Source organism: Chiloscyllium punctatum, chromosome 32 (genome assembly GCF_047496795.1).
Source record: "Chiloscyllium punctatum isolate Juve2018m chromosome 32, sChiPun1.3, whole genome shotgun sequence".
NCBI lineage: Eukaryota > Metazoa > Chordata > Chondrichthyes > Orectolobiformes > Hemiscylliidae > Chiloscyllium > Chiloscyllium punctatum.
Genome location: NC_092770.1, coordinates 28,956,792 through 28,983,247, shown reverse-complemented (window position 1 = coordinate 28,983,247; position 26,456 = coordinate 28,956,792). Strand labels below are relative to the sequence as shown.

General features: G+C 40.8%; 1 protein-coding gene across 4 annotated transcripts in view; it reads left to right on the top strand.

The window, feature by feature from the left end:
- ano6 (anoctamin 6) overlaps positions 1-26,456 on the top strand; it is a 145,861-nt gene that overhangs the window by 46,161 nt on the left and 73,244 nt on the right. For 2 of the 4 annotated variants that reach the window (XM_072551962.1, XM_072551965.1), the window contains exons 2-4: positions 1,428-1,510; positions 2,469-2,516; positions 11,295-11,336. In XM_072551962.1, coding sequence (XP_072408063.1) covers positions 1,428-1,510; positions 2,469-2,516; positions 11,295-11,336 — 173 coding nt within the window. The remainder of the gene's footprint in view (positions 1-1,427; positions 1,511-2,468; positions 2,517-11,294; positions 11,337-26,456) is intronic. The other 2 variants (XM_072551963.1, XM_072551964.1) reach the window with 2 other exon arrangements.

Here is a 26,456-nt window from a genome sequence, read left to right as displayed (position 1 = left end):
GTGTTACCACTGTCAGCAATCTGTGGCCCTGTACACCCAGATCCCTCTGTATGCCAGTGTTCTTAAGGGTTCAGCCATTTATTGTGTAATTCGCATTTTAATTTGATCTTTCAAAATGCATCACCTCACATTTGTCTGGATGAAACTTCAACTGCCATTTCTCTGCCCTAACCTGCAATCTGTCTATATCCTGCTTTATCCTTTGACAGCCCTCCTCACCATCTGCAGCTCTACCAATTCTGCTTTTATCCACAAACCTCCTAATCAGACCATCTACATTTTCTTCCAGGTCATTTATGTATATTACAAACAACTGATCTCTGATTCCTGCGAACACTACGAGTTGCCCTGAACCCAGGCACCAGGCAGGCAACACAGCCTTCTGGGAAGCTCAATCCTGGCCACAGTAAACATTGTGCATTGCCCTGACAGTAGCATTCCTGATTATAACTACATTTCTCTTTACCCCCCCCTTTTGAATGGCTCACTGTACCATAGTGTGATGGTCAGTTTGCTCATCCTCCCTACAGCCCCCACTCTCATCCACACGGGGAGCAAGAATCTCAAACCTGTTAGACAAGCTCAAGGGGTGAGGCTCCTTCAGTACTACCTCCTGGATCCTCCTATATGTGTCCTCATAGTCGCATTCTCCTGTCGTTGAGTACTGACCCCATTTGAGGTAGCTAATCTAAGGGGTGTGACTGCCTCCTGAAACACAGCATCCAGGTAACTCATAGTTCGCTCCCTGATGTGTCGTAGTGTTCAAAACTCAGACTGCTGCTTATCAACTCTGAGCTTGAGTTGCTGAAGCAACCAACACTTGCTCCAGATATGGTCACTCTGAACTACAATGGGGTCCACCAGCTTCCACATCATGCAATTTCAGCACATCACCTGCCCTGGCACCTCTAATTACTTGATTGTTGATTTGATTTTTGAAAATTTTGGATTGGTCTGTTAGTTTGAAGCCAGTAAAGTTCCCTATTTATCTTCAATCTGAAAGTAACCTATGAAAATGATCAAATCAGTAGCAATAAGCAACCAATGACCTTGTGATTTACCTGCGATGTCATTCTTTTGGGCTAGGTCCCTGATTCTGGGCTTTTAAAAAAAACTTTGAGCCAAAAAATGTAAGCAAAAAGCACCTCTTCCCTTGTGCACCAAATTCCCTGAACTGTATACTCTCTCAGGCTCTCACTCTGGACGTGATCTCTCCTTCCTGACAGTTTGAAGCTTACTGAACATTGTTCACACCATTATTTGTATCGATTATACATGAGCTTGTAGTTTCAAATACTTCTTATCCATAAGTGACTGCATACGTTGAATAATTATGAAATTTTGTTGATCCCCAGCATGGTAAGGTAGACTAACTATCAGTAGAATTGAGTACTTCATTAATATGATGCCTGTGTTTTATTCATTAGGAGATGAGGAGCTTTTTGAACAATCCTACATCCCCAACTATGGAACAATACCGGGAGAGCAGGAGCATCTGCCAACTGAGTTGGTAAGTAAGCTCAGAGTCTGCTAGTAAAGTGAAGATGACTGATCGAGCCCTTATATTCGACTCCAGTGTTTTATTGAAGATCTACATGAAGAGTAGCACTGGTACATTTAACAAAACTGTACATTTTAAAATAATGTGCAGGTATCTTAATCATTCTGGTTTTGATTGCCTCTTTTTAAAATTGTGTTTCAGTATGTGCTCCTGGTAAATATGAGGAATTCCCCAACATCAGTCCTTAACTGATAAATGGAAAACCTCAGAAAGAAACCAGTGTAACCCTGCATAACAGCAAGCAGGTCTGTTTTCATTTTATCACAGGATGTAATATCAGCGCAGATTGTAACTTAACTTCTTTTAGTTTTCAACCCAAAGAAGAATGAGCCCACTGGTGTGTTTCCACTCTGCATCTATTGCAGGGACGAACTGTAGATGGATGCTACTGGATCTGGGTAAAAGGGATGATGTGAACATCCTGTACGTAATTTTCTACTTCCCACTTCTACTTCTCGAAGGATAGGTACTAATGTCATCTCCTAGCCTTGGCAGGTTTCCAACACCCATGGACTTGAGAAGATAAGCACAAATGTGAATTGTTAAAAACTGTACAATGCTAAAGAAACGGCGTATTTCCCTCCCAGAGCAGCAGTTTAAAACTTGTTTTTTTAAAACTTCTGCAGTATTTAAAGACTCTTCGATGGCTACTTATGAATATCACCTGCAAAGAAAAAGACACTTCTTTTTCACTCTTGGGAATCCTTTACAGACTTAGAAGAATATTAATCTTAAACTTAACCGTAGATGATTGTAAGGGTGTTTTATAGAATCTATGTAAGACAAGAATCTACATGAATCAGCAGAATACGAACAGTACTATTTAATAAATAATGCGTAATTATGTTTTTAATAACGTTTTGATGTAATTGATTAATCCATGTAACCATTCCGATACCATTAACAGGGTCCATATAGAAAAGAGGCAACTTACTTATTTGGTCCAATGTCTGGGGTAAGATGGTACAACATGCATATAAATCATAAGGTGAAAGTTTCTGGGGAATGGTATTCTTAGTTGCACAATAGATTACAAGATGAATCCATATATTCTGGTGCACAAAGCAGTTGCCAAACAACAGCCAGCACTGTGCTTACTGAGAATCCCCTCTGAGTTCAAAACAATCATTGCTGATCATTCAACTCAGTATTCTGTTCTTGCTCTCTCCTCATATTCCTAGATCCCTTTAGCCCTGAGAACTGTATCTAATTCCTTCTTGAAAACATCCAAGGTTTTGGCCTTAACCACTTTCTGGGGCAGAGAATTCCACAGCTCCATCACTCTCCAGGTGAAGAAATTTCTCCTCATTTCAGTCCTAAATGGCCTCCCCATATCCTGAGACTGTGGCTTCTAATATAGACTCCCTGGTCATTGGGGCATTTTGTATTTACCCTGCCTAGACCCATGAACATTTTATCGGTTTCCATGAGATATGATTTCTGATTGCTAATTTCAGATGTTGTACCCAGAAACAAAACTATTGTTCTCAGCAATAATTCCGCATTCTGAGGAATTTGAGTAAAATAATTGAAGACAGAGTAGCAGACTTAATCACTCTCTACCTTTGACTCTCCTGCTGCTCGGATGCTGCCTGACCTGCTGTGCTTTTCCAGTGTCACAGTCTTGACTGTGATCTCCAGCATCCACAGACCTCACTTTCTCCCACCCTCTACCATTTGTTCACCCCAGGAAAATATCCTAGATCAGGATCAGCCTGACCACCAGGTGAGAGGGAAGATTTCTCTGTCATTATTTATTTGGTGAAATCTTCAACCCAAACATAAACAGTATTTCAAATATGTTTATTAACTTTATGATAATAAACTGCTGTGATCATAGAATTCCTACAGTGGGACCCAGGCCCTTCGGCCCAACAAGTCCACACTGACCCTCCAAAGAGTAATCCACTCAGACGCATTCCCCTACTATCCTATATGTACCCCTGACTAATGCACCTATCCTACACATTTCCTGAACACTCTGGGCAATTTGGCATGACCAATTTACCTAACCTACACAGGGCGCAGACATGGGGAGAATGTGTAAACTTCACACAGACAGTCGCCCAAGGCTGGAATCGAACCCAAATCCCTGATGCTGTGAAGCAGCAGGGCTAACCATTGAGCCACTGGGCCGTGAGCACAATTAATTGACACCATTTCATTATTGCAAATTCGGCATCCAAGATAAGCTACTGAATTTCAGAAATAAGAAAATATAATATTTCATGAAAATATTTGAAAATTATTTGTTGACACGCCACAGGTTCAGCTGCTGGCCTGGCTAAGTCAACCAGTCTTAACTGAGTGGGGAGAGAAGGCATCTGATCATGAAGTGGAGCAGTAAGTGATTCCTCTCCTAATTTGCTATCCAGTCATTCCAACAGGATGTGCTGTTCTGCAAAAGTAAATTCATCATGGTCCCACCGGACCAAGGGACTGCTTTTTCATCAGAGGGAGATGAATGGCAGTGGCTTGACCTGAGGACCAATTTCTGTCGACAGGAACCAAACACAGGATTGAACTTGGTACAAGAATTAATTCAGTTATTGTGATCCCATTATAAACTAACCCATTGAAAGTTACACTGTAGGCTTACATGTGACAAACAGTGAGGCATCATCACTGTACTCCTGGCATTGTAGCTATACATCACGATGACTCACTACCGTTAGTTGGCTAAATAGAGGAGGGAACGTAAAAAGATTTAAAGTATATTTATTACTGCAGCAGTTCAACTTGATATTAACTGGTTTGTAGCATTCTTGTAAACAGTTTATTTTCCAAATAACAAAAATTAAACCTACTTTACATCTCTATTAGTATATTAGCATTCCCTTTGCCTTTTCTTTAGGCACCTTGCCATCTATTCCACACACTTCTCCTCCCCCTTTGTCAACAATATAAAAACCACATTTTCCAGCTCCTTTCATTTCTGAAGAAGAATTATATCAGACTCAAAATGTCAACCCTGTTATTATCTCTAGACTCCTGAGCTTCTCCAGCATTTTCTGATTTTACTTCAGATTTCCAGCATCTGCAGGATTTTGCTTTTATTTCAGTTACAATACGGTACAGTGCAGAGGGATATCGGTTGAGCAGCAACAGAAGTACATTTTTTTTCCGTTGTAATTTATCCTTGATTAAATGGGCGGGACATGACGAAACCTTAACTGGTCCATCCCAAATGTGCAAATAAACCCACAATGGTCTAGTTCCATTTCTCAGAGTTTCTCATCCAACTGCAGCATTTATTCTGTACATTTATTCTGCTTTGTGACATAGATGAGTAATTCCTCAGGAGTGTACAATATATATCCTCTGTAACTCAAAAATTCACGCATTGTAATCTCCAGAATAAGTGAAGGAATATCAACAACTGATGAAGTCATTGTTTGTTCAGTCTGTTTGGACTTCATCAGAAGTTTGAGTCCTTCAGTAATTCCACCCCTCCCCCTTAATTTTATAAAAATCCACTTCTATTTAAAAATAATATTGCAAGATAGATCAGAATCATATAATTGACAGTTTGGCAATGTTAATTAAACCTTTTGACTAAATTTCCATGACTTGTGATACTTGAGCAACAGATTCAAATATTTGATATTTTGCATACACCAGATGTTTCCAGTTACACCACATTCAGTTATCAAAATTCCAACATGCACCTGTTCTTGCACATCTAAAAAATATTTACCAGATCCTTTCCTAAAGTATGAAAATTCATTAATCTGGCATTTCACAAAATGAGCTTTCCAACATTGACAAAATCTAAACAAAGTGACATCAACAGTGTGGGTTAATTCCCGCACTGGCTGAGGGTTACCATGAAGGAATCTTCATCTCAGCCTCTCCCCTTGAGATATAGTGACTCTTGGGTTAAACCACCACCCGCCATCACTGTTCGTAATGAAAGAGCACCCCTATGGGACAATGACATTAATGTTTTGCTGTGGATGCTGGAAATCTGAAATAAACATAGAAAATATTGGAAATGAACTTTAGAAAACATTATAGGCCTGTTTCAAAAGGAAATGGAAACCAGCACATAGCTCTGATGTGTTAATGAAGTTTAATTTAATATTAGACTGAAAGAATTTTAAATATGTTAAAGACGTGTATAACTATGCCACAGGGGACACTTTAAAGTGCAGTCTTGATTTGCTTAGCAACTGTTGTGCTTCAGCACCTGGTAACGTACCGAGGAAATTGTGAAATGGTAATGGGCTGAACCTGTTAGAGATGAAAATCAACAAAATGCATGCAAATTATTATGTAAGAATCGTTCATCTTCTAAATTGTATGTAGGACATGACCACTTCACCAATTTACTGTGGAATGTACCATTTTGCCAGAAGTCTTTAGGCCATCAACAATGTAACAGCAGCTTAATGTAATAACGTGCACACAGAGTGATACAAAGTTATGGGTATCCTATTCCCAAGACAAGATCTTCTTTTGAGAGAATTTAAAACACTTGCTGAAATTCTGCCAATGTGATTTTGTTTAAAATGAAATCTGGTTCAATGTAGAAGACTGAGAATAACACAGGAATGGGAAAAAGAATGAAATCTGAGGCAGGAAATGTCATTTGCATGATCATCTGAAAATCTCTCACCAGCAATTTTGTGTTGTGGGGCTGTGACTGAATCATTTTTGTCCAGAATTCTAACAAACTAATTATTCTGAATTTATTTTTAAAATGAAAAGCAATAATTGTGACACCTGCCTTCCTTAATGAAAGTGTTATGATGAAGAGGGCCCTGCCGATCAAATTCTATTTTAAAAATAAATTGCATTGTCATCACCAGTCAATTCCTCTCATCTGGAAAGACGATGGATGCCTTTTGAGCCAAAGTCCTAACTACTGAGAATGGGTGAAAATACTCAGTAAGGCCTTATCTTAAAGGGAGGATCCACCCAAAGCCCCAGCAGCTGGAACATGTTTCTCAAATTGAGTTGCAGAGCTTCAATAAAACATTAGCTCACTTGTCTTCCTGCCACTATAACGGATCCTCCTCCTTGTCTGTGGTAGTTACACGCTTCATTCTTTCTTCCTTTATCTCAGGGGTGTTTTTTTTTTATTGACGTTATTGTCCAGTGTCTGTCCAAGTTACAAAAATAATACCACACTGTGTTGTTCTTCTCATATATTATCTGATCTTTCAGAACAAAAGATTGCAGCACACAAAAACCATTAGATGTCAAGGCAGACATATTTCAGTATTAGATGAATGCCATCAAGGCAGAAAATAAGCAGGTTTTTACACTGTCTGATGGGCTCTTAACATCATCTTATTTAAGTGAGCTAAACTGAAAATATGTATTTACTGAGTTGCTGCTGACCCTCTCAGACAGAGCACTAGGTTAGGGTAAGATTCGAAAAGTGGCAAGGTAGTCAGTTCTTAATGTTCTGAATACTGTACCTTGGTGATTTGGGAGTTAATGCTAGCTGATGCACTTAATTATGGTACCTTTCCAGTCATTTTTGGGCTCAGTGTTTTCTCCCTTCCCACTATTAATTTAGCTGTGTCTGGTCTAGGTAGAGACAGAAGGGTCTGCATTTCATCGCTTCCTCCTCCTCCACCTCCTCCCAGTTTGCCATTGGCCAGTGCCTCAGAGGGAGGGTGTAACTGAACACACCCATGTTCAAAACAGATCACTTTACATGAAGAACCAAAAAAGAGAAATGTGCTGGCATCCAGCTACATGGATCAGTGAGCAGGGCCTCTGGGAAGTGGTTGATGTGAGATCTGTACGACACCCCACCAACCGCGCAGGAGTCCCACTTGTTTCCAGCGGCCAAGCGGTCATTATTCCATTGGGGACAGACCTGAAAGAATCATACAGTTGTATAGCACGGAAACAGACCCTTCGGACCAACATGTCCGTGGTAACTAAACTAATCAAATCCCTTTTGCCAGCATTTAGCCCATATTCCTCTAAACCCTTCCTATTCATGTACCTATCCAGCTGCCTTTTAAATGTTGTAATCGTACCAGCTTCTACCACTTCCTCTGGCAGCTCATTGCATACACGCACCACCCTCTGCGTGAAAATGTTGCCCCTCAGGTCCCTTTTAAATTCTCGCCCTTCACCTATACCCTCTATTTTTGGACTCTCTATCCTGGCTTTTCAACTTATCCATGCACCTCATGATTTTATAAACCTCTATGAAGGTAATCCTTCAGTCTCCAACGCTCCAGGAAACATAGCCCCAGCTTATTCAGCCTCTCCCTATTCAGCCCAAACCCTCCAACTCTAGCAATAGCCTTGGAAATATTTTCTGAGCCCTATCAAATTTCACAATATCTTTCCTGTAGCAGGGAGACCAGAATTGAATGCAGTATTCCAAAAGTGGCCTAGCCAATGTCCTTTACAGTTACATCATGACCTCCCAACTCCTATACTCAATGTACTGACCAATAAAGCTAGCATACCAAACACCACCTTCACTACCCTATCTACCTGCAACTCCACTTTCAAGAACTAAAAACTGCACTCCAAGGTCTGTTTGTTTGTTTGGCAACACTCCCCAGAACTTTATTGTTAAGTGTACTGATCTGCTTTATCAAAATGCATTGATTTAAATTAAATTCCATCTGCCATTCCTCGGCCCATCAGCCCAATTGATCAATGTCCCGTTGTACTTTGAGATAACCTCCTTTGCTGTCCACTATGCCGCCAATTTTGGTGTCATCTGCAAACTTACTAACTATACCTCCTTTGTTCACACCCAATCATTTCCATAAATAACAAAACGCAGTGGACTCAGCACCAATCCTTGTGGCACACTACTGATCACCACTGGTATACAGAGATCCTGCAGACTTCAAAAGCATTGCCTGGGAAATTGAAGATTCCTGTGGTCAATTCTATACCTAGAATACTTCAAAATACTCCATTTAAGTCTGAGAATTCAGAGGGTTCAAATGAAATTAAATATATACTTCCTCATAATTAGTTAAATATGTTGTCTAACTCCTGAGTAACTATTCAAGTGTACCTGTACTTATCTCAGTAACCCCAAATACATCTTCCCACAGAATACTTATCTCACACCCCCAGGACCCGCAAACCTCTTCTGCTCAAAACTTGTCTGCGCTACCTTCCTGACTTACTGTCACTCCCTCGGACCTGACTCCTCTCTGGATCTGCCTCCCCCCTATACTCCAGGGGCACACTCCCATTCTCTTCCCCTGGTCAGGACCCAATCTGTCTCCACTTCCCCTGGGACTCAGCCCCTTTGTTTTCCAGCTCTGGATCTTCCTGCATCTGCCCATTCTGACACCTACCCATCAGGCACCTACCCCATGGTACTTGCACCCTGTTTACCTGGCACTGTAACCTCACAGTTATGTACTTGCCATTTGACAGCAGCTGTCAAAGTGTCTGTGGTTTTGGAAGATACAGCAGCTGACTGCTGTGAAACGAGAATGTGGTTTGCCTTCCTCTGACAGCTCTGCATCGCAAGAGAATTCTCAGCACGGAAGTTGCACTCCACATTTCTGAAGGAGTCCTGGTCAGAATCAATTTGCAAGAGATTGCCACTCCTTTTAAAATCGAGCCCATTAAAACAGAAGTGTGTTCTTCTGCTGAAGCAACTTGTTAATCATTTGCTGGCATGACTTTTCTGTGTCTCCCTACTTGCTCAACTGAACGATGAAGCCCATTTCCACATGTAACTCTCACATCAGGATGGAAAATAAGATCCAAGTGAACTAGGCGTGTCAAAAATAAATAAATGCTCTGCTGCAGTCAAGCGAAGGGACAGAGAGCCCTAGCATTTGATGACATTAAGTACTGTCTAAAACATTTCAGGAAGGATAATTGAAATCTTTATACTATAGGCCATGCAGTATTTAAAATTAAATAAAAACACGTGACTAGCTCTCAGTATTGGTACTGTGAACCAGATCTGATCAGAGAGCTTTCTCATAGATCCAAACATACCCTCTCATTGCTCATGAGTCGAGACAGAATTTGACCTTCCACATGTTTGCAAAGTAGATTTCTTGATGTATTGGTCCACGTCACACATGTGCTGATTACAATCTCTTGTGCAGTGGTGCTCAACAGTATGGTTAACAACCAGTGATACTGCATCAGAATTGCAGTATGTATCCAGAATGAGCAGAAATAAGGAAACAAATCAACACGTGGAATTGACTGTAAGCAGTTCTGCAAACACATGACACTGGATGACATAACACCATGCCTCTAGATGTGGATATAAATAACAGCTCAAATATAAAGAACATCTTGTAAAATAAAAACTTAAATCCCTCCGAAGTAAATTCAAGTCATGCAATCCATGACCCTGCTACTTAAAAAATGTAAGCTTCTATTATGAAAGCCACTTTATTAAAATAAATTGGATTTGATAAACCACAAATTGTGGCATAATTATGGATCGGAAGACCATTTTAGCTTTTTCTTTATTCATTCATAGGAGTGAGTGTCACTGACTAGGCCAACATTTTATTGCTGATTCTTAACTACCATGGGAGCGGTTAAATGTCAGCCATCTTGTTTTGGTCTGGAGTCACGTACTTGTCAAATCAGACAGCTCCCTTCCCTAAAGGGCACCAGAGACTTTTTTTCATTTCTCCCAACAATCAACAATGGTTTCATGGTCATCATTAGACTGTTAATTCCAAATTTTTATCAGAATCAAATTCTGCCATCTGCAATGGCGTGATTCAAACTTAGGTCCTCAGATCATTACCAAGGTCTCTGAATTAATAGTCTAGGGCTGGTATCCTTAGGCCATTGCTTCCCCACATGATATTCAGGGTTAGGTAAGGGAAACGGAAACTTTTGTCTGATTCAGTGCAAACACCAGAATCTCAAAATGGATGCGCACAAAACCAATTCAACCTGATGACTACTCTGAAGTGCTTTTGTTTTAAATTTTAATTTAAACAGCAAGATTAATGTCAATATCAGAGATTTGGAGCACTGGTAATAAATTGGCAAGGTGGTCAAAAACTACACATGAGCTAACAACACACAAATCATAAATACCCATTAAGATAAGGCCAGATATAATTTGTCAACCTTCATGGAGCAGTGAGGAGAAGAGTCATTGTAAGATGCAGAGCACTGCCCAGGGTTAACAAGTATTCATGTTTATGCTACTTTACCTAAACTAAAAGTACCACTTTAAAAACAGTAATAATGACTGCCTACATTCCAGTGTACACTATTGCAGATTTGTAGAAAATTTAGATAAAACTGCAATAGACACTGTAGAATTGAGAAGCTCAGATATATCTGGCCTTATCCTATTACTTGTAATCAGTACTAACCAGTCTCTTCTAAACCACAGTCTGATTACTTTTGAGTTTTTGATTGGTTTAATTACTATCCTTGAAAGATGTGAAGAAAATGTAAAAGTCATTTAGTTATGGACTATGTCTTTCATGTAAATACTGAAAATCTGATTGAATTTGTGTTTCTAAATGTTTTGATATTAAAAACTAATGCATCATCTCTAACGTATAAAAGTGTATTTCATCAGTGGTCTGCAAACCAGTTGTAGCAATGATTTATTTAGTGTCTTGCAAGCCAGAACTGAGGTACCCTATTTAAAAATTAGAACATTTTATCCAAGTTTTGACTTGTTGCTGGTTATTAAGCACTTTCTGAATGAAAATCCTCTGTTCAAAGATGGAATAAAATGCTGTTTGTTTCTATGTTTTCTATTAATCTGTTTCTAACTATCCCACAGCTACTCATTGCGAATGGTGCAGGATTCATGAGCAAATTCATGGTATGCTGCTGACTGCTGAGAGAATGGCTTTTAACTTGTGATTTTTGTTCGCTTGATGGCATAACTGAAGCTTTAATGATGTCTCCTGTTGTTTAAAGCCATTTGCTTTACCTTTTAAAGGAAATGTAAATGTTGAGGCTCAGTTGGTAATCATCTCAAGTGATTTAATCAATTAACTAATCTGTGAGAAAGGCACAGGTAAGTAAAGTTCCAGTCATAGGCCTGCAAGTGGCCAGCAAGTGCTTATTGCTAGAATTATACAAGGCAGTAGTTAGTACCCAGCTGGAAAACTGTGAACAGTTTGGAGCTCCTTATCGAAGGAAAGATGTACTGGCATTGGAGACAGTCCAGTGAAGGTAACACCAGGCTGATACTGGGTATAGAGGTTCTGTACTATGAGGAGAGGTTAAATACATTGAGACTGTACTTGTTGGAATGTAGAAGAATGAGAGGCAGCCTTATTGAAACATAGACAATTCCTCTAGAACTAAGAGGGTAGATGCGCAAAAGTTATCTTTCCTTGTGCGAGAATCTAGGATCAGAGAGCATAATCTCAGAAGAAGGAGATTCTAAGTCAGAAATGAGGAGGAATTTCTTCTCCAGAGCATAGTGAATCCATGAAATTCTTTATTGCTGAGGTCGGGCCACTGAATATACGCAAAGCTGATATAGGCATATGTAAATAAACATAGAAAATAGATGCAGCAGTAGGCCATTCAGCCCTTCCAGCCAGCCCCATCATTCAATATGATCATGAGTGATCATGCAATCTCAGTATTCTATTCCTGTTTTCTGTGCATACCCCTTGATCCATTTAGCCACCAGGGCCATCTCCAGCTCCCTCTTGAATATATCTAACAAACTGGCCCCAACAGCTTCCTGTGGGAGAGAATTCCAAAGGTTCACAACCCTCTGTGTGAAGAAATTCTTCCTCATCTCAGTCCTGAATGGCTCATCCCTTTTATTTGTTATATTGCACTAACATTGCAAACGTATGATGCACTGAAAGAAAATACATTTTTTGCTGAAAGTGATGATACCACTCGGCCAGCACCTCTCTGAAAATTTGTCAATGGAGAGCACAGTTTAAATGCACACCAGTCCACTCTGTACATTGTTAATTTAAAAATGATCCCTGTCATAATTCTGACTTACAATCATTGATCTGTATAACAGAGCGAGTAAAATAACAATCTTTAAGACATAATTTCCTCCCAGTGACATTTATGTATTCAAATGTAGATGTCAACATGAAGAGTAAATTAATTATTTTGAACAGAAGTAGCTGTTCCCCTAAGACCATTCAAACTACTACCACTTAACAGAAATTGTACTGCTGTAGCAAGAAAAATGTTTTTGCTCTTTGTTAGTACATATGTAAGGAAGCTAGAACCCACTTTGAGAAAGAGATGAATGTCTGCTTTGTGTACCTTATTATGACTTACTCTGTGGTAATTACAAAATGGTGCTCAGTAGGGATACAACAGCTTGCATTTGTATTGCAATGCATATCCATTCTCAGAGATGATGAATAAACTGCAGGCTGCTTCCTCCATCAACTAGAATTTAAATGTGACAACAGGTCATTTGAAATCTTGGTCACCTCTGAATCCCCAAATGGGATGGGCGCAAGTTTCTTCTTTTGAGACTAGTGTGGAGGCAGGCATAAAAATAGGAGGGACTGTATTTGGGAGGTCGTGAGGGAGTATGTTCCCATGTGGTTATGTTTTTCTCAGCTTATATAACACTGAGCATTGATGCAAAGACGCATCCTGGTAATGAAGGAACTGGAGCAGTTGGTACTTTCCAGAGCTTGGACAAGGAAGTCTGCATCGCCATGTATGTGCCCCACCTGGATATTTTGGCTTTGGGAACGTTTCCCGTTTTTAGCTAGCAAGATACCACCAGTAAATGTAATTATAAAGGGCAGAGCTGTTGACTAATATATATGGTATGCTACTAAGTGCAACATGGGTTACCGAACATACCTGAAAGTTTGAGACCTTAATTGCAAAACTTGAATCTGCCACTGGGAAACTGATTATTGCCTCCTGACCAATTAAGATCAGCCACCTGCCTTTATGCAAAAGTTAGGCATGCCTGGATGTATCCAAAATATCTGCCCCTCATTCAGGTTTCCATGCCAATTTTGTTTTCCTGAATTTATTTGCACTAGATTTCCTTGCAATCCTTGCATCTCCCACTCTCTCTAATGCCTCACAATTTATGAAAAACACAATTACATCAGGGCTCACACAAAGTTCATCCCATTATTCTCACCACCGCTGGCTTCTGGTCCCTCAGCATGATTTATTGAGGAGTCCTCACCCTCAGCTTCAGACCTATTTAGGCATTACCATACCTTATTGCTATATCTTTTTCATCCTAATATCATCTGCTGTACCTTTTCGTTTATTGACACTGTTCTTTTATATGATCTCCACTCCACTTTCTTCACCATTGGTAAGACGTTTTTCACCATCTGCCATCTTGCCATTTTATTTTTGTCCTCTTTCAGAAATACTTTCCAACCCATCTTTTTGACTCGGTTTTGGTCAATCTTTGTAAATTCTCATGGTCTGGTTTAAGCCCTTTGACCAGTAACACAATATTTTCTTGTTATTTATCCTCCTCAAGTTCACCCTCAGAATAACGTCTTTTATGAGGTGCTTCAAGTTATGACTCCTTATCTTCGGCCACCTTTGGCCATAGGGATATTTGGACTTACACTAGAAGTATATATTAACTTTATGGGTCTACCTACAGCATATGGTTCAAGAAGGCAGCTTACCATCACTGTCTCAAAGGTAGCGAGGGACAGGCAATACATGCTGGCCCAGCCAGCAACACATATGTCCCACCAGTGAATAAAAAAAACACTAACCCCCTTGGATACATTCGTCTCCTTTGTTGTTCTCTACCGCCTCAATTATGCATTTTTGTTTGATTTGAAAATGTTTGATTTAAATATGCAATCCCTTTTAAAACATCTTCCAGCCATTCCGTTCTTATTTGGTAGCCATGACTAGAGCCTCCTTGCACTCTGAGAGTCTGTAGTCATGGAGTCTTCCATTCTCCATGCCAGAGCAGAGCTCCCAACAGGTTCTCTGATGTTAGCTGGAAAGGATTACTTCCCTAAAAGTTTTTTTGTGTGTCAGCAACCATTTCTTCAAAAAGTGAGTCATTGCTTACGAGATTGAAGACCTGTCAAAAGCCAAACATCTATCCATGAGTAAGATATCTGCACAATATAGTAACTTAAATGCCAATGCAGACTCCAGAATATCCACATTGTATGTCTTTGGCCTTTTATATAACTTGTCAAACTCTCAGATATGTTCTTCCATGGATTGATTGCCCATCTTGTTACGTTTCTCAAATATCGTCTGGGCATTGATGGCTTCCAACAAGCCATCCTGTTTGCAAATTCTGTCTATAATTATGTTAGAATGTACAATCCCTCTTTGGTATCCAGGTCTGTTACATTCTATTTTGAAAAAAATGTCTAATTTTACTCCTTCCTGGTAGGGATAAAACCAAAGGTGTACCTTGTTTGTCTTCTGGAGCAGTGGGATTTGAATCTGGTGGTCCTCCTACCTCAAAGGTATGGACACTACCACTGTGCCACAACAGTCTCTTTGAACACACCTCATTTGGTTTCTAAACTCTGGGTTGATTTTTAATCTTAGATACTTTTAATTAATCTAGTCAGATATGTTATGATGCACCTCAGGAGGAGGTTCGATTTGAACCCAGGCCTTCTGTCTGAGAAAGAGGAACATTACCACTGCACTGTGAGAACCCAGAATGTACAAGTTAATAGTCAACTTTAATTGGCCATCAAGTCCTGAAGTGGGGCTTGAATGTAGAGATTCTGGTTTCGAGTCAGAAATGGAGCCAGTGCACCACATGACCTCTGTGAATATTTGAATTGATCTGTAATGACACACTTCCAGTGGAGGTGGGAATCGAACACAGACCTTCTCAACCAGTGGTGGGGATATTACCCTTTCACCACCAGATCCTTTCATAAATGCAGCTCTTAAATACACAAACCCAGTGAGTCTCACTTGTTCTCAATCAACTCTGGACCTGACCTATTTGAGCCTTAACCTGCATTTCCAGGTTGAGCAATTGAAGAGTCACAAATAGTGCTGACCATTGTGCAGTCATTAGTGAATATACCCATTTCTGACCTTGTTTTGGAGCGAATGTTATTAATGAAACAGCTGAAGGTGGTTAGGCCCAGGGAGGCGGCCCTGAGGAACTCCTGCAGAGATGTCATGAAACAGATGATTAACGTCTAATGGCCACCACTATGCTTTGTGCCCGGTTTCACTTCAGCTAGTGAAATGTCTTTGCCCTGATTGCCATTGATAGATGTTTCCAAAGGCTCCTATCTGCTATACTCTGTCAAATTCTGCCCTAATGTCAAAGGCAGCTGCTCTCAGCTCAAGTCTGGAGCTTGGCTCTTCTCACTTCACTTGGACTAAGGCTGGAATGAAGTCAGCAGCTGGTGGAAGCAAAACTCTGCAAGGTATTGCTGAGTCAGTGCTGTTTGATGGCATTGCCAGCATTCCCTTCCATTGTTCTGTTGACTATCGAGAGTAGACTGATGGAGCAGTAATTGTCTGGTTTGGATTTGTCCTGCTTTTGTGTACAGGACATACCTGAGCAATTTTCTCCATTATCAGGTAGGTGCCAGTGTTGTAGCTATACTGGAACAGCTTGGCGAGGGGAGCAGCAAGTTCTGGAGCAGGGGTTTGTTGTATTATTGCCAGACTGTTGTCAGAGCTAATGTTCTCAAGAAACTTAGATTATGGGCAGAGTCTTTGCTCTATCGAGTGTCATCGGCAGTTTTAGATTTAGTGCAGAGTGAATTGGATTGGCTGAAGACTGGCATATGCAATGTTATAGGGTTATACAGCACAGAAGAGGCCATTCAGTCCCATTGAGTCTGCACTGAAATATCTACATGAATCCCATGTTGCAGTACTTGACCTATAGCCATGAATGTTTTGATATTTCAAGTACTGCTCCATGATGGGGGCCCTCTGGGGGTCCCTGGGGTGGATCATCCACATGCTAGTATTTCAGTGATGCCTTTCTCATTGGGAGCTGTCTGCAGTCGTCATACGCAGGAAATCAATTTCCTAATTTGACAATTTAATCAAGTCTGTGAGTTAGTCTAATCAGTTCATTATGGAAAACAGCAGTTTCTGCTCAGTCAGTTGGCAGTGAATAACTTACTTGCAACAGCAAATTTTCATGCATTGGCCCAGACTTTGAGAGACTGCAACCAGAATCCAGTAAAGTTTTCTTTTTTAGATAAATATACAAAAAAAAAATTGCCGTTTGTTCTTTACAGCAATTTTATCTTTTTAGTTTCAGCTTTTAAATTCTTTTCCCATCCCTTTGCTGCATCCATTGTGTCCATAGAGATGTACAGCACGGAAACAGATCCCTCAGTTCAACTCATCCATGCCAACCAGATATCTTAAATTAATCTAGTCCCATTTTCCAGCAATTGGCCTATATCCCTCTAAGGCCTTCCTACTAACATATCCATCCAGATGCCTGTTAAATGTTGTAATGGTACCAGCCTCCACCACTTCCTCTGGCAGCTCATTCCATAGACGCACCACCCCTTACGTGAAAGGTTGCCCCTTGCGTCCCTTTTAAATTTTTCCCCCCTCACCCTAAACCTATGCCCTCTAGAACAATGAAGAAAGAACAAAGAAAATTTACAGCCCAGGAACAGGCCCTTCGGCCCTTCAAGCTCGAGCCAATCTAAATGTACTGTCTAAACCTGTCGGTCAATTCCTAAGCATCTGTATCCCTCTGCTCCCCACCTACTCATCCATCTGTCCAGACACATCTTAAATGAATCTACCGTGCCTTCCTCTATCACCTCTGCTGGGAACACGTTCCAAATGCCCACCACCCTCTGTGTGAAGTACTTGCCATGTGTATCCCCCTTAAACTTTCCACCTCTCACCTTGAAAGCGTGACCTCTCGTTATTGAATCCCTCACCCTGGGAAAAAGCTTGTCTCTATCCGTCCTGTCTATACCCTTCAAGATTTTGTAAATGTCAATCAGGTCCCCTCTCAATCTCCTTTTTTCTAATGAAAATAAACCTCACCTACTCAGCCTCTCTTCATAGCTAGCACCTTCCATACCAGGCAACATGCTCGTAAACCTTCTCTGCACCCTTTCCAAAGTGTCCACATCCTTTTGGTAATGTGGCGACCAGAACTGAACACAATATTCTAAATATGGCCGAACCAATGTCTTGTACAATTTTAACATGACTTGCCAGCTCTTATACTCAATACCCCGTCCAGTGAAGGCTAGCATATTATCTGCCTTCTTGACCACTCTATCCACCTGTGCAGCAAACTTCAGAGTACAATGGACCCGCACTCTCAGATCTCTCTGCCCATCAACTTTTCCCAAGGCTCTTCCATTCATTGTATAATTCGCTCTTGAATTAGTCTCGCCTAAATGCATCACCTCACATTTGTCTGAATTGAAAACCATCTGCCACTTTTTCCCCCAACTCTCCAGTCTATCTATATCCTCCTGTATTCTCTGACAGTCCCTTAGGCTTTCTGCTACTCCACTAATCTTCGTGTCATCTGCAAACTTGCTGACCATACCAACAATACTCCCTTCCAGATCATTTATGTATATCACAAACAACAGTGGCCCCAGTACTGACCCCTGTGGAACATCACTAGTCACCTTTCTCCATTTCAAGAAACTCCCTTCAAATACTATTCTCTGTCTCCTGTTGCTCAACCAGTTCTTTATCCACCTAGCTAGAACACCCTGCTCACCATGTGACTTCATTTTCTCCATTAGTCTACCATGGGGAACCTTATCAAATGCCTTACTAAAGTCCATCAACAGTCCTTCCTTCATCTATCAACTTCGTCACTTCCTCGAAGAACTCTAAAGGCACAATCTTCCCCACACAAAACCATGTTGCCTATCACTGATAAGCCCATTCTTTTCTAAATATAAATAGATCCTATCCCTCAATACCTTCTCCAGCAACTTTCCCACCACTGACGTCAGGCTCACTGGTCTGTAGTTACTAAGAATATCCCTACTACATTTCTTCTACAGGGGGACAACATGAGCAACCCTCCAGTCTTCCGGCACCTCAACTGTATTTAAGGATGCCACAAAGATATCTGTCAGGGAGCCAGTTATTTCCTCTCTCACCTCCCTCAGCAACCTGCGATAGATCCCATCCGGTCCTGGGGATTTGTCCACCTTAATAACCTCTAGCCTACCCAACACATCTTCCCTACTTATGTCAATGTGATCCAGACTAATCAAACTTCTACCTCTGATCTCACCGTTTATCATGTTCCTCTCCTCAGTGAACACTGATGCAAAGTAATCATTCAGAATCTCACCCATTCTCTCAGGTTCGACACACAGCCTTCCTTCATTATCCTTTAGTGGACCAATCCTTTCTCTCGTTACCTGCTTGCTTCTCATATAAGAATAAAATGCTTTGGGATTCTCCTTAATTCTGCTCGCTAAAGCTATTTCATGACCTCTTTTAACCGGCTTGAATCCTTGTTTAAGACTTGTCCTACTCTTCCGATATTCCTCCAGGGCCTGTTCTGTTCTTAGCTTCCTAGACCTTATGTACGCTTCCCTCTAGTTCTGGATTCCCCCACCCCAGGGAAAATACATTGTCTATTTATCCTATCCATGCCCCTTATGATTTTATAAAACTCTATAAGGTCACCCCTCAGCCTCCAATGCTCCAGGGGAAACAGCCCCAGCCTGTTCAGCCTCTCCCTATAGCTCAAATACTCCAACCCTGGCAACAGTCTTGTAAATCTTTTCTGAACCCTTTCAAGTTTCACAACATCCCTCTGATAGGAGGGAGACCAGAATTGCACGCAATATTCCAACAGTGGCCTAACCTGTACAGCTGCAATATGACCTCCCAACTCCTGTACTAATGCTCTGACCAAAGTAAAGGAAAGCGTACCAAATGTCTCCTTGACTATTCTGTCTACCTGTGACTGCTTTCAAGGAGCTATGAACCTGCACAGCAAGGTCTCCTTGTTCAGCAATGCTCCCCAGGACCTTTCCATTAAGTATATTAGTGCTGCTCTGATTTGCCTTTCCTAAATGCAGCCCCTTGCATTTATCTAAATTAAACTCCATCTGCCACTCCTCAGCCCATTTGGCCCATTTGATCAAGATCTTGTTGTATCTGAGGTAACCTCCTTCACTGTCCTGTACACCTCCAATTTTGGTGTCATCTGCAAACTTACTAACTATACCTCCTATATTCACACCCAAATCACACTGCCTCAGTGTTCATCTGACCTGCAAGCACTAGTGCCACCACCATTCCTTAATTCTGCATCATTTTCCTTGTCAGCTGTACTTGAGTCACCATGGTATGACAAAGGCTAGCTACCGGGCAGCAGGGATTGTCCAGTTTTAGCGTAGCTCATGACTCTGACTCAGACCCCATGCAGAAAGGAAGAACAAGCCTCCACTAACAGGTACGTGTCCTCAAGCTTCTAGTGACTGTACCATTCTGGTAAAGTTCTGTCATACTCAGCTGAGTCGGGATCAAGTGTTTGTGACATTATGCTGGAACAACCTTTGTCACTCAAGATGGAAGAAACTAAAGAATATTTTTGCTTCTTCCTTCCCCTTCCTCCACTGATTTTTAGGTGTCAGTTCTTGGAAACAGGAAGTGAAAAGCTATTACAAGCGTTGGGGAAGGGAGAGAAGGAAGTAAGAAGTGTATGTTCATGCCTACTGCACCTTCTTGTTCAGAAGGCATTAAAGGATGAGGTGGAATTGGAATAAGAGGAGGTGGCTTAGGTATTCTTATACGCCCATTTTTCCACTGACATGAATGACCACAGGTTCAGCAATACCCTGTATCTTGGTGGTTAGTAGTGTCTCCTCCACGTAGATTAAAAAGATGCCAACACTTCAGTCAGCAGCTCTTTCCTGCTGCCAGCTATAATGTGCTATCTTTTGCAACACAGAGGGAAATGCTTTATTGGATGTTGTGCAATTTTTTAATGTTGTGGCTCTCATGGTTGGATAGTTTCCAGTTTGTTGGGTGTGAAGTTACAACAGTGCTAGGTCTATGAGAATAAAGGAATGTTATTCTTGAGAGCTGATTCAAAGATATTGTTGGTAGGTGAGTGATGGGGGTGTGGTGAATATGAGCCACGAGTGAGGCTCATGGTCCAGTTTGTAAAATGTGACTTTGAACTTGTAAGCCACGATAACACACTCGAGCCATTAAATTCTTTCTACACTGCGTCCACACTTGAGAAAAATACACCTCAGGTGGAATCCACTCCAGTTATTACCCGTTGCCAACTGACCTCATACGTGGGTGGCCTCTGGCAACCAGCACCACCCCCTTGTGGACACAGGACATCTTTCCACCCTTTGACCCAACACTTCCAAAATCATATTAGAAAAACTGCGTGTGCTCAGCCGTTATACCTAGCTGAATAAATGCACCTCTGAAACAACTCCAGTCACTTTTCCAGCCCTTTAAGAAGTGTGGGCATCCTTCAAGTAAAGCTAGGCTATTAGGAGGTTGGACTCCCTGCTGTAGCTAGATGCAGTGCAGATAGTGAACTGCACTCAGCAATGATTACCAAAGCAAGCAACACTAACTTGACATACACAATGTACTGATATGTGTTAGAGGCATTTTGGGATCCCTGTGCCCATTTTTGGATTTTGTACAATATGTTTTCACTAACAGCAAACCCTTTTGTCATTTTGAGCTAATGCTCACGGAACTGGAGACTCCATTTACTAGAGCCACAGAAGGTTGCTGTACATAGAGCCAGGAAACTAGAATAGATTCTTGATCCTGTTGTTGATATACGAGGTTGTATTGTTAGACACTAAATGTAATGGCATCATTTAGCGCGCAGAGTATTTAATTAAAAAATATTGACCCAGACCTTCCAGTCTTGATGTAGTTGAAATCTGGGTGTACCCTGAAAGATGTATGCTCGGATCCCTTGGAAGTCCTGGCTGTGCAGTAATTGCCTGGAAAGTTTAACCTTCTGATAAACAGGTGCCCTGTCTGTGGAGCTATCTGTAAAGATCTACAACTCTGAGCTGGAATTACACAATTCAAAGGGTTCTAACTTACTTAGCTGGTTACCCAGGAAACGTGAGGGGAATTAAAATCTGTTCTAACTTCTGTGTAGCTATACCCCTCCCCCTCAATATCCCCCTACAATCCAACTACCCTCCCCTGATCTCACATACTCCACGACCACAATCTTGCCCCACCCCAACCCATCGTTAAACCCTCACCCACTTCCTTGTGGCTCTATGCACTCACCTGCCACCCATTTCTATCTATCTGCCACCTTAGTCTCTCACCCACCTACCTGCCATCTAACCCTCCCTCCTCATTCATTTGTTTTATCTTCTCCATACCTTCAGACCTTTAAACCCTGGGATATTGCACTTACTGCTGTAAAGGATTGGTGTCTTGGCCTCTATTACTGTTCCTGCAGCTGGAAGGGTTGCTGGACAGGCAAGCTTTGGGTTTCAAGAGACCAAAATTGGAAGTTAAGATCAGAAAGGTGGAGCTCCGGGATTAGGGGAAGTGAAAAGGAGCAGAGTTGCAATCTGACTGTGATCTCTATCTCTCGAAATATTGGGTCAAAATGTGCTATTTTAATTGCTTAGAAAGCCATTACTTTTCTCTGTACTGAAGAATACTTAACCCTAACTTGTGAAGCTCAATTGAGATAACTTGGAGAAATATATATTTTAATACTGAACGAAGAAAAATAACAGGTTTCTCAAAATAAGTATGTATGCAGATCAAAGTTATTAATCTACAACCTCAATCCATATCAGTCCATACTGATTGTCAAATGTTGCAAAACATAATTGAGGACTAAATTATTGCAATGTATTTATAAACATTAATAACCTGTAATTTCAAAATTCTTTCCTCACCCATCAAGTGTGTGACAAAAATCTAAAGATGAAGTAAACATATAATAAAATGAGATTGCAGTTATTTGTGTGCTGTGTGGTTTGCGTTGCTTAAGTTCAGCACCACTAATACAAGTCACACTTCCTCCTATTCTAAAAATAGAATATTGCGTTTCAAGTCTGTTTTTCAGGTCTAGTTTTAAAAGTGAGCTGTATCAAATCAACAGAATGGGCAAAAACGGCTTGGTTACTGCACTCATGGGTGAATCAACATCACTATTAGTCTCCATTGCTGATCTTGTACAATGACAGAGTGTTAAGCAAATGTATCGGCACAACTGTGGTTAGTCCCCAGGAGTTGACTTCTGATTTATCATCCATTTTCACAATGTTAACTTGATGGTGGAATCTGGGTCACTGTCAAATTGAAAAGGGCTTGTTTTGAATTTGTTCTTTACTGTACAATATCCTGTCCAAGATCAGTGTTTAAAAATCACTTTTCCCTGGAATGTGAACATGACGAGGCTAGAATATGTTGACCTTCCCTAGCTACCTTTGAGAAAGTGGTGATGAACTGTCTTCTTAAATCACATTAGTTCAGGTTTACTGTTCAGAAGAGAGTTCCAGGATTTTGACCCAACAATACTGAAGGAATGTCAATGTCCTTCAACCCAGGTAGCTAATGCCCTTCCGCTTCATGGTTTTAGAAGGTGCTGCTAGCGATGGTTAATGGTAATGATAATTACCTTTCATTCATCTTTCAACCAATTTTTGTCTTGCTTTTAAGAACATTTCCTGACTCTGCTAAAAGTACAGTAGCATTTCTAATGGCCTTAGGAAAGCAAAGTCCTCATCACTGTGCTGCTCAGTAGAGCTGGGAGAGGCCCTCACCTTGTAAATATTTTTATCAACCTGTTCAGAGATGTTCTGGCATGCCTTTGGAGCAGTGGAACCTGACCCCAAGCCTCCTGGCTTAGAGGTAAGGATATTATCATTATGCCACTAGAGCCTCTGTTGTATCAAGGCTTGGGCTCTCCCTACCACCCATATCGACTGCCGTTCACTCGTGTTGGGTGTTTCACTTCACACGAACTCCTCAGTCTCACTAATTTACCCATGGAGAGGGCTGCTGACAGTTGAGAAGGATCAATTTCTTCCTTAGCAGAATTGCCATCCTGTGATGTTTTGGCCTGTTCCATTATCTAATCATTATGCACAATGATGACTCAACTACTAAGCAAGTGCTGCACAGTAAGCAGGTCTAAGTTGATTGTTCCTCCAGATCCTCTGTGCAAACAGGACTGACCATTCATTTGCCTTTGGCTTTATATTTCATTTTGAAAGGCAAACAGTCAGGCAGTTGTGAAGCTCTGGATGTAAGTTTGCTCGCTGAGCTGCAAGGTTCGGTTTGAGACATTTCGTCATCGTACTAGGTAACATCATCAATGAGCCTCAGGCGAAGCGCAGGTGTTATGTCCCGCTTTTTATTTATGTGTTTAGGTTTCTTTGGGTGGGTGATGTCATTTCCAGTTCTTTTTCTCAGAGGATGGTAGATGGGATTCAAGTCGATGTGTTTATTGATAGAGTTCCAGTTGGAATGCCATGCTTCTAGGAATTCTTGTGCGTATCTCTGTTTGGCTTGTCCTCGGATGGATGTGTTGTCACAGTCAAAGTGGTGTCCTTCCTCATCTGTATGTAAGGATGTAGTGATAGTGGGTCATGCCTTTTTGTGGCTAGTTGATGTATCCTGGTGGCAAGTTTTCTGCTGTTTGTTTAACGTAGTGTTTGTTACAGTTCTTGCAAGGTATATTGTAAATGATGTTTATTTTGCTTATTGTCTGCATAGGGTCTTTCAGGTTCATTAGCTGCTGTTTAAATATGTTGGTATCATGGTAGCCCACAAACTCACCAACACATTTAAACAGCAGCTAATGAACTTGAAAGACCCTATACAGACAACAAGCAAAACTAATGTCATTTGCAAAGTACCGTGCAAGGACTATAATAAACACTACATTGGACAAACAGGCAGAAAACTAACCACCAGGATACATGAACACCAATTAGCCACAAAAAGACATGACCCACTATCACTAGTATCCTTACGTATGGATGTGGAAGGACACCACTTTGATTGGGACAACACATCCATCAAAGGACATGCCAAACAGAGACATGCACGAGAATTCCTAGAAGCATGGCATTCCAACTATCAACAAACACATTGATTTGGACTCCATCTACCACCTTCTAAGAAAAAGAGCCAGAAAAGAAAATCACCAAACACCCAAAGAAAACTAGACAGGTAAATAGAAAATGGGACATAACACTAGTGCTTCACTGGAGGCTCATTTATGATGTTACCTTGTATGGTGACGAAACGTCTGAAAACAAACCTTGCAGCTCAGCGAATAAACTTACATCCAGAACCTCAACCTGAGCTACAAATCTTCTGTAAATCCACTAGTTGTGAAGCTTATCGCAATCAAGATGACAATTGTTCTTTCCCTGATTCTTAAGTCCTTCAACAAGATAGTTTAAAAAGAGCGTGGTATTTATTGGTGTTCTAGCCAAACCAAAATGCAGTTTAATATTAGGAAAAAAGGTCTTACATCTACGCTGTAGAACATTCCAAAGTACTTAGCTGCCAACAAATTTCAACAGACATTTTAAAAACAGGCTGAGCCAACAAACATTAAAGGAGGAAATGATTCTCTAATATTATTGCATGAGGCAGCACAGAGAAGATATGAAGATGTCCTGAACAAGTCATGCCAGACTCGAAACATTAACACTGTGGCTACATCTGTGAAGAGAGAAAGACTCCTGCTGAGTTTCTCCAGCGTACTCTACATTTGTTTCAGATTTGCAGCATCTACAGTGTTTTGCTTTTGTATGAGGATGTTGCCAGGAATGGAGAATGTTAGTTGTGAGGAGATTTAAATTAACTGGGGTTACTTTCTTTGGAACAGAGGGGTCTGAGGGGATGTTCAGTTGAGCTGTTCCAGATTGAGGGACCTAGATAAACTGGATGGGGAAGATTTCGGTCAGCGGAGACGGAATAAATTAAAGTAAGTGGTAGAACAATTAGCAGGGAGTTGAGAAGTATACTCTGAAAGTATATTTGGTGCTTCTTGTTTCATTATGCAACCAGTGAGTAATTTCCTGATGTAAAAGTGTTCTAAGACATAAAATATGCTGCAAAAAGCATACAGCTATTTACGATTTGACAAAGCAATTAACAGAGGCCTAATGTAGCTAATTCAAGCACAAAGGAAACCTAGCCAACTCTGCACTCAAATTGCTCCTGTAATCTCTTATAATCATAAATAAATTGCAGTTGCAGCAATAATAAATTAACAGTTCAAGGGCATATCATTCCAACATATAATCACCTAATGGCTCTTATTTTGTTTTAAGTGGACCAGCTTAGCGTTGTAGTGGATCAGTTTAGCGTTGTAGTGAACCAGCTAGGGAAACTGGAAATTCACAGGTTAGCTCACTATTTACTATCCATTAATGAGATGTGGGCTTGCTGTCTGGACCATCACTTATTGCCCTGGAGAAGATTGTGGTGAACTACCTCCTTGAATGTCAAGGGGCAATAGTTAGATTATTTCTTTTTGGAGATGGTCATTGCCTCATATCTGTGTGGCTCAAATATTACTTGCTGCTTGTCAGCCTGAACCTGGACATTGTCCAGGTCTTGGTGCATGTGGACATGGATCACTTCAGTATCGGGAATGGTGCTGAATGGACATAATGCAATCATTGGTGAAATCCTCACTTCTGATCTTATGATAGAGAGAAAGTTACATTGAATCTTCTGTATAATGAAGCTCTTGAGAATTCTGGTGAGTGAGCATCCTGCAGACAAATAACCAGATCAGCAATGTACCACGGTGCTCAAAAACAGGTGCAAATCCCAGAGAGATTTGGAACCAGCAGTTTTCCAAGAGCTATTGTAAAATCAGATAGAATCCATAAAATATACTGTCTCACATGAATAATTACAATTCTACCTAAAATACACGTAAATATCATTGTTAGATTTTCAGGCTTTCTACGTAGATCTATTAACATGCCTCTGTTTTAAATGGAAAGAAGATGCTTGTGATTTGTCCTTTACATAGATA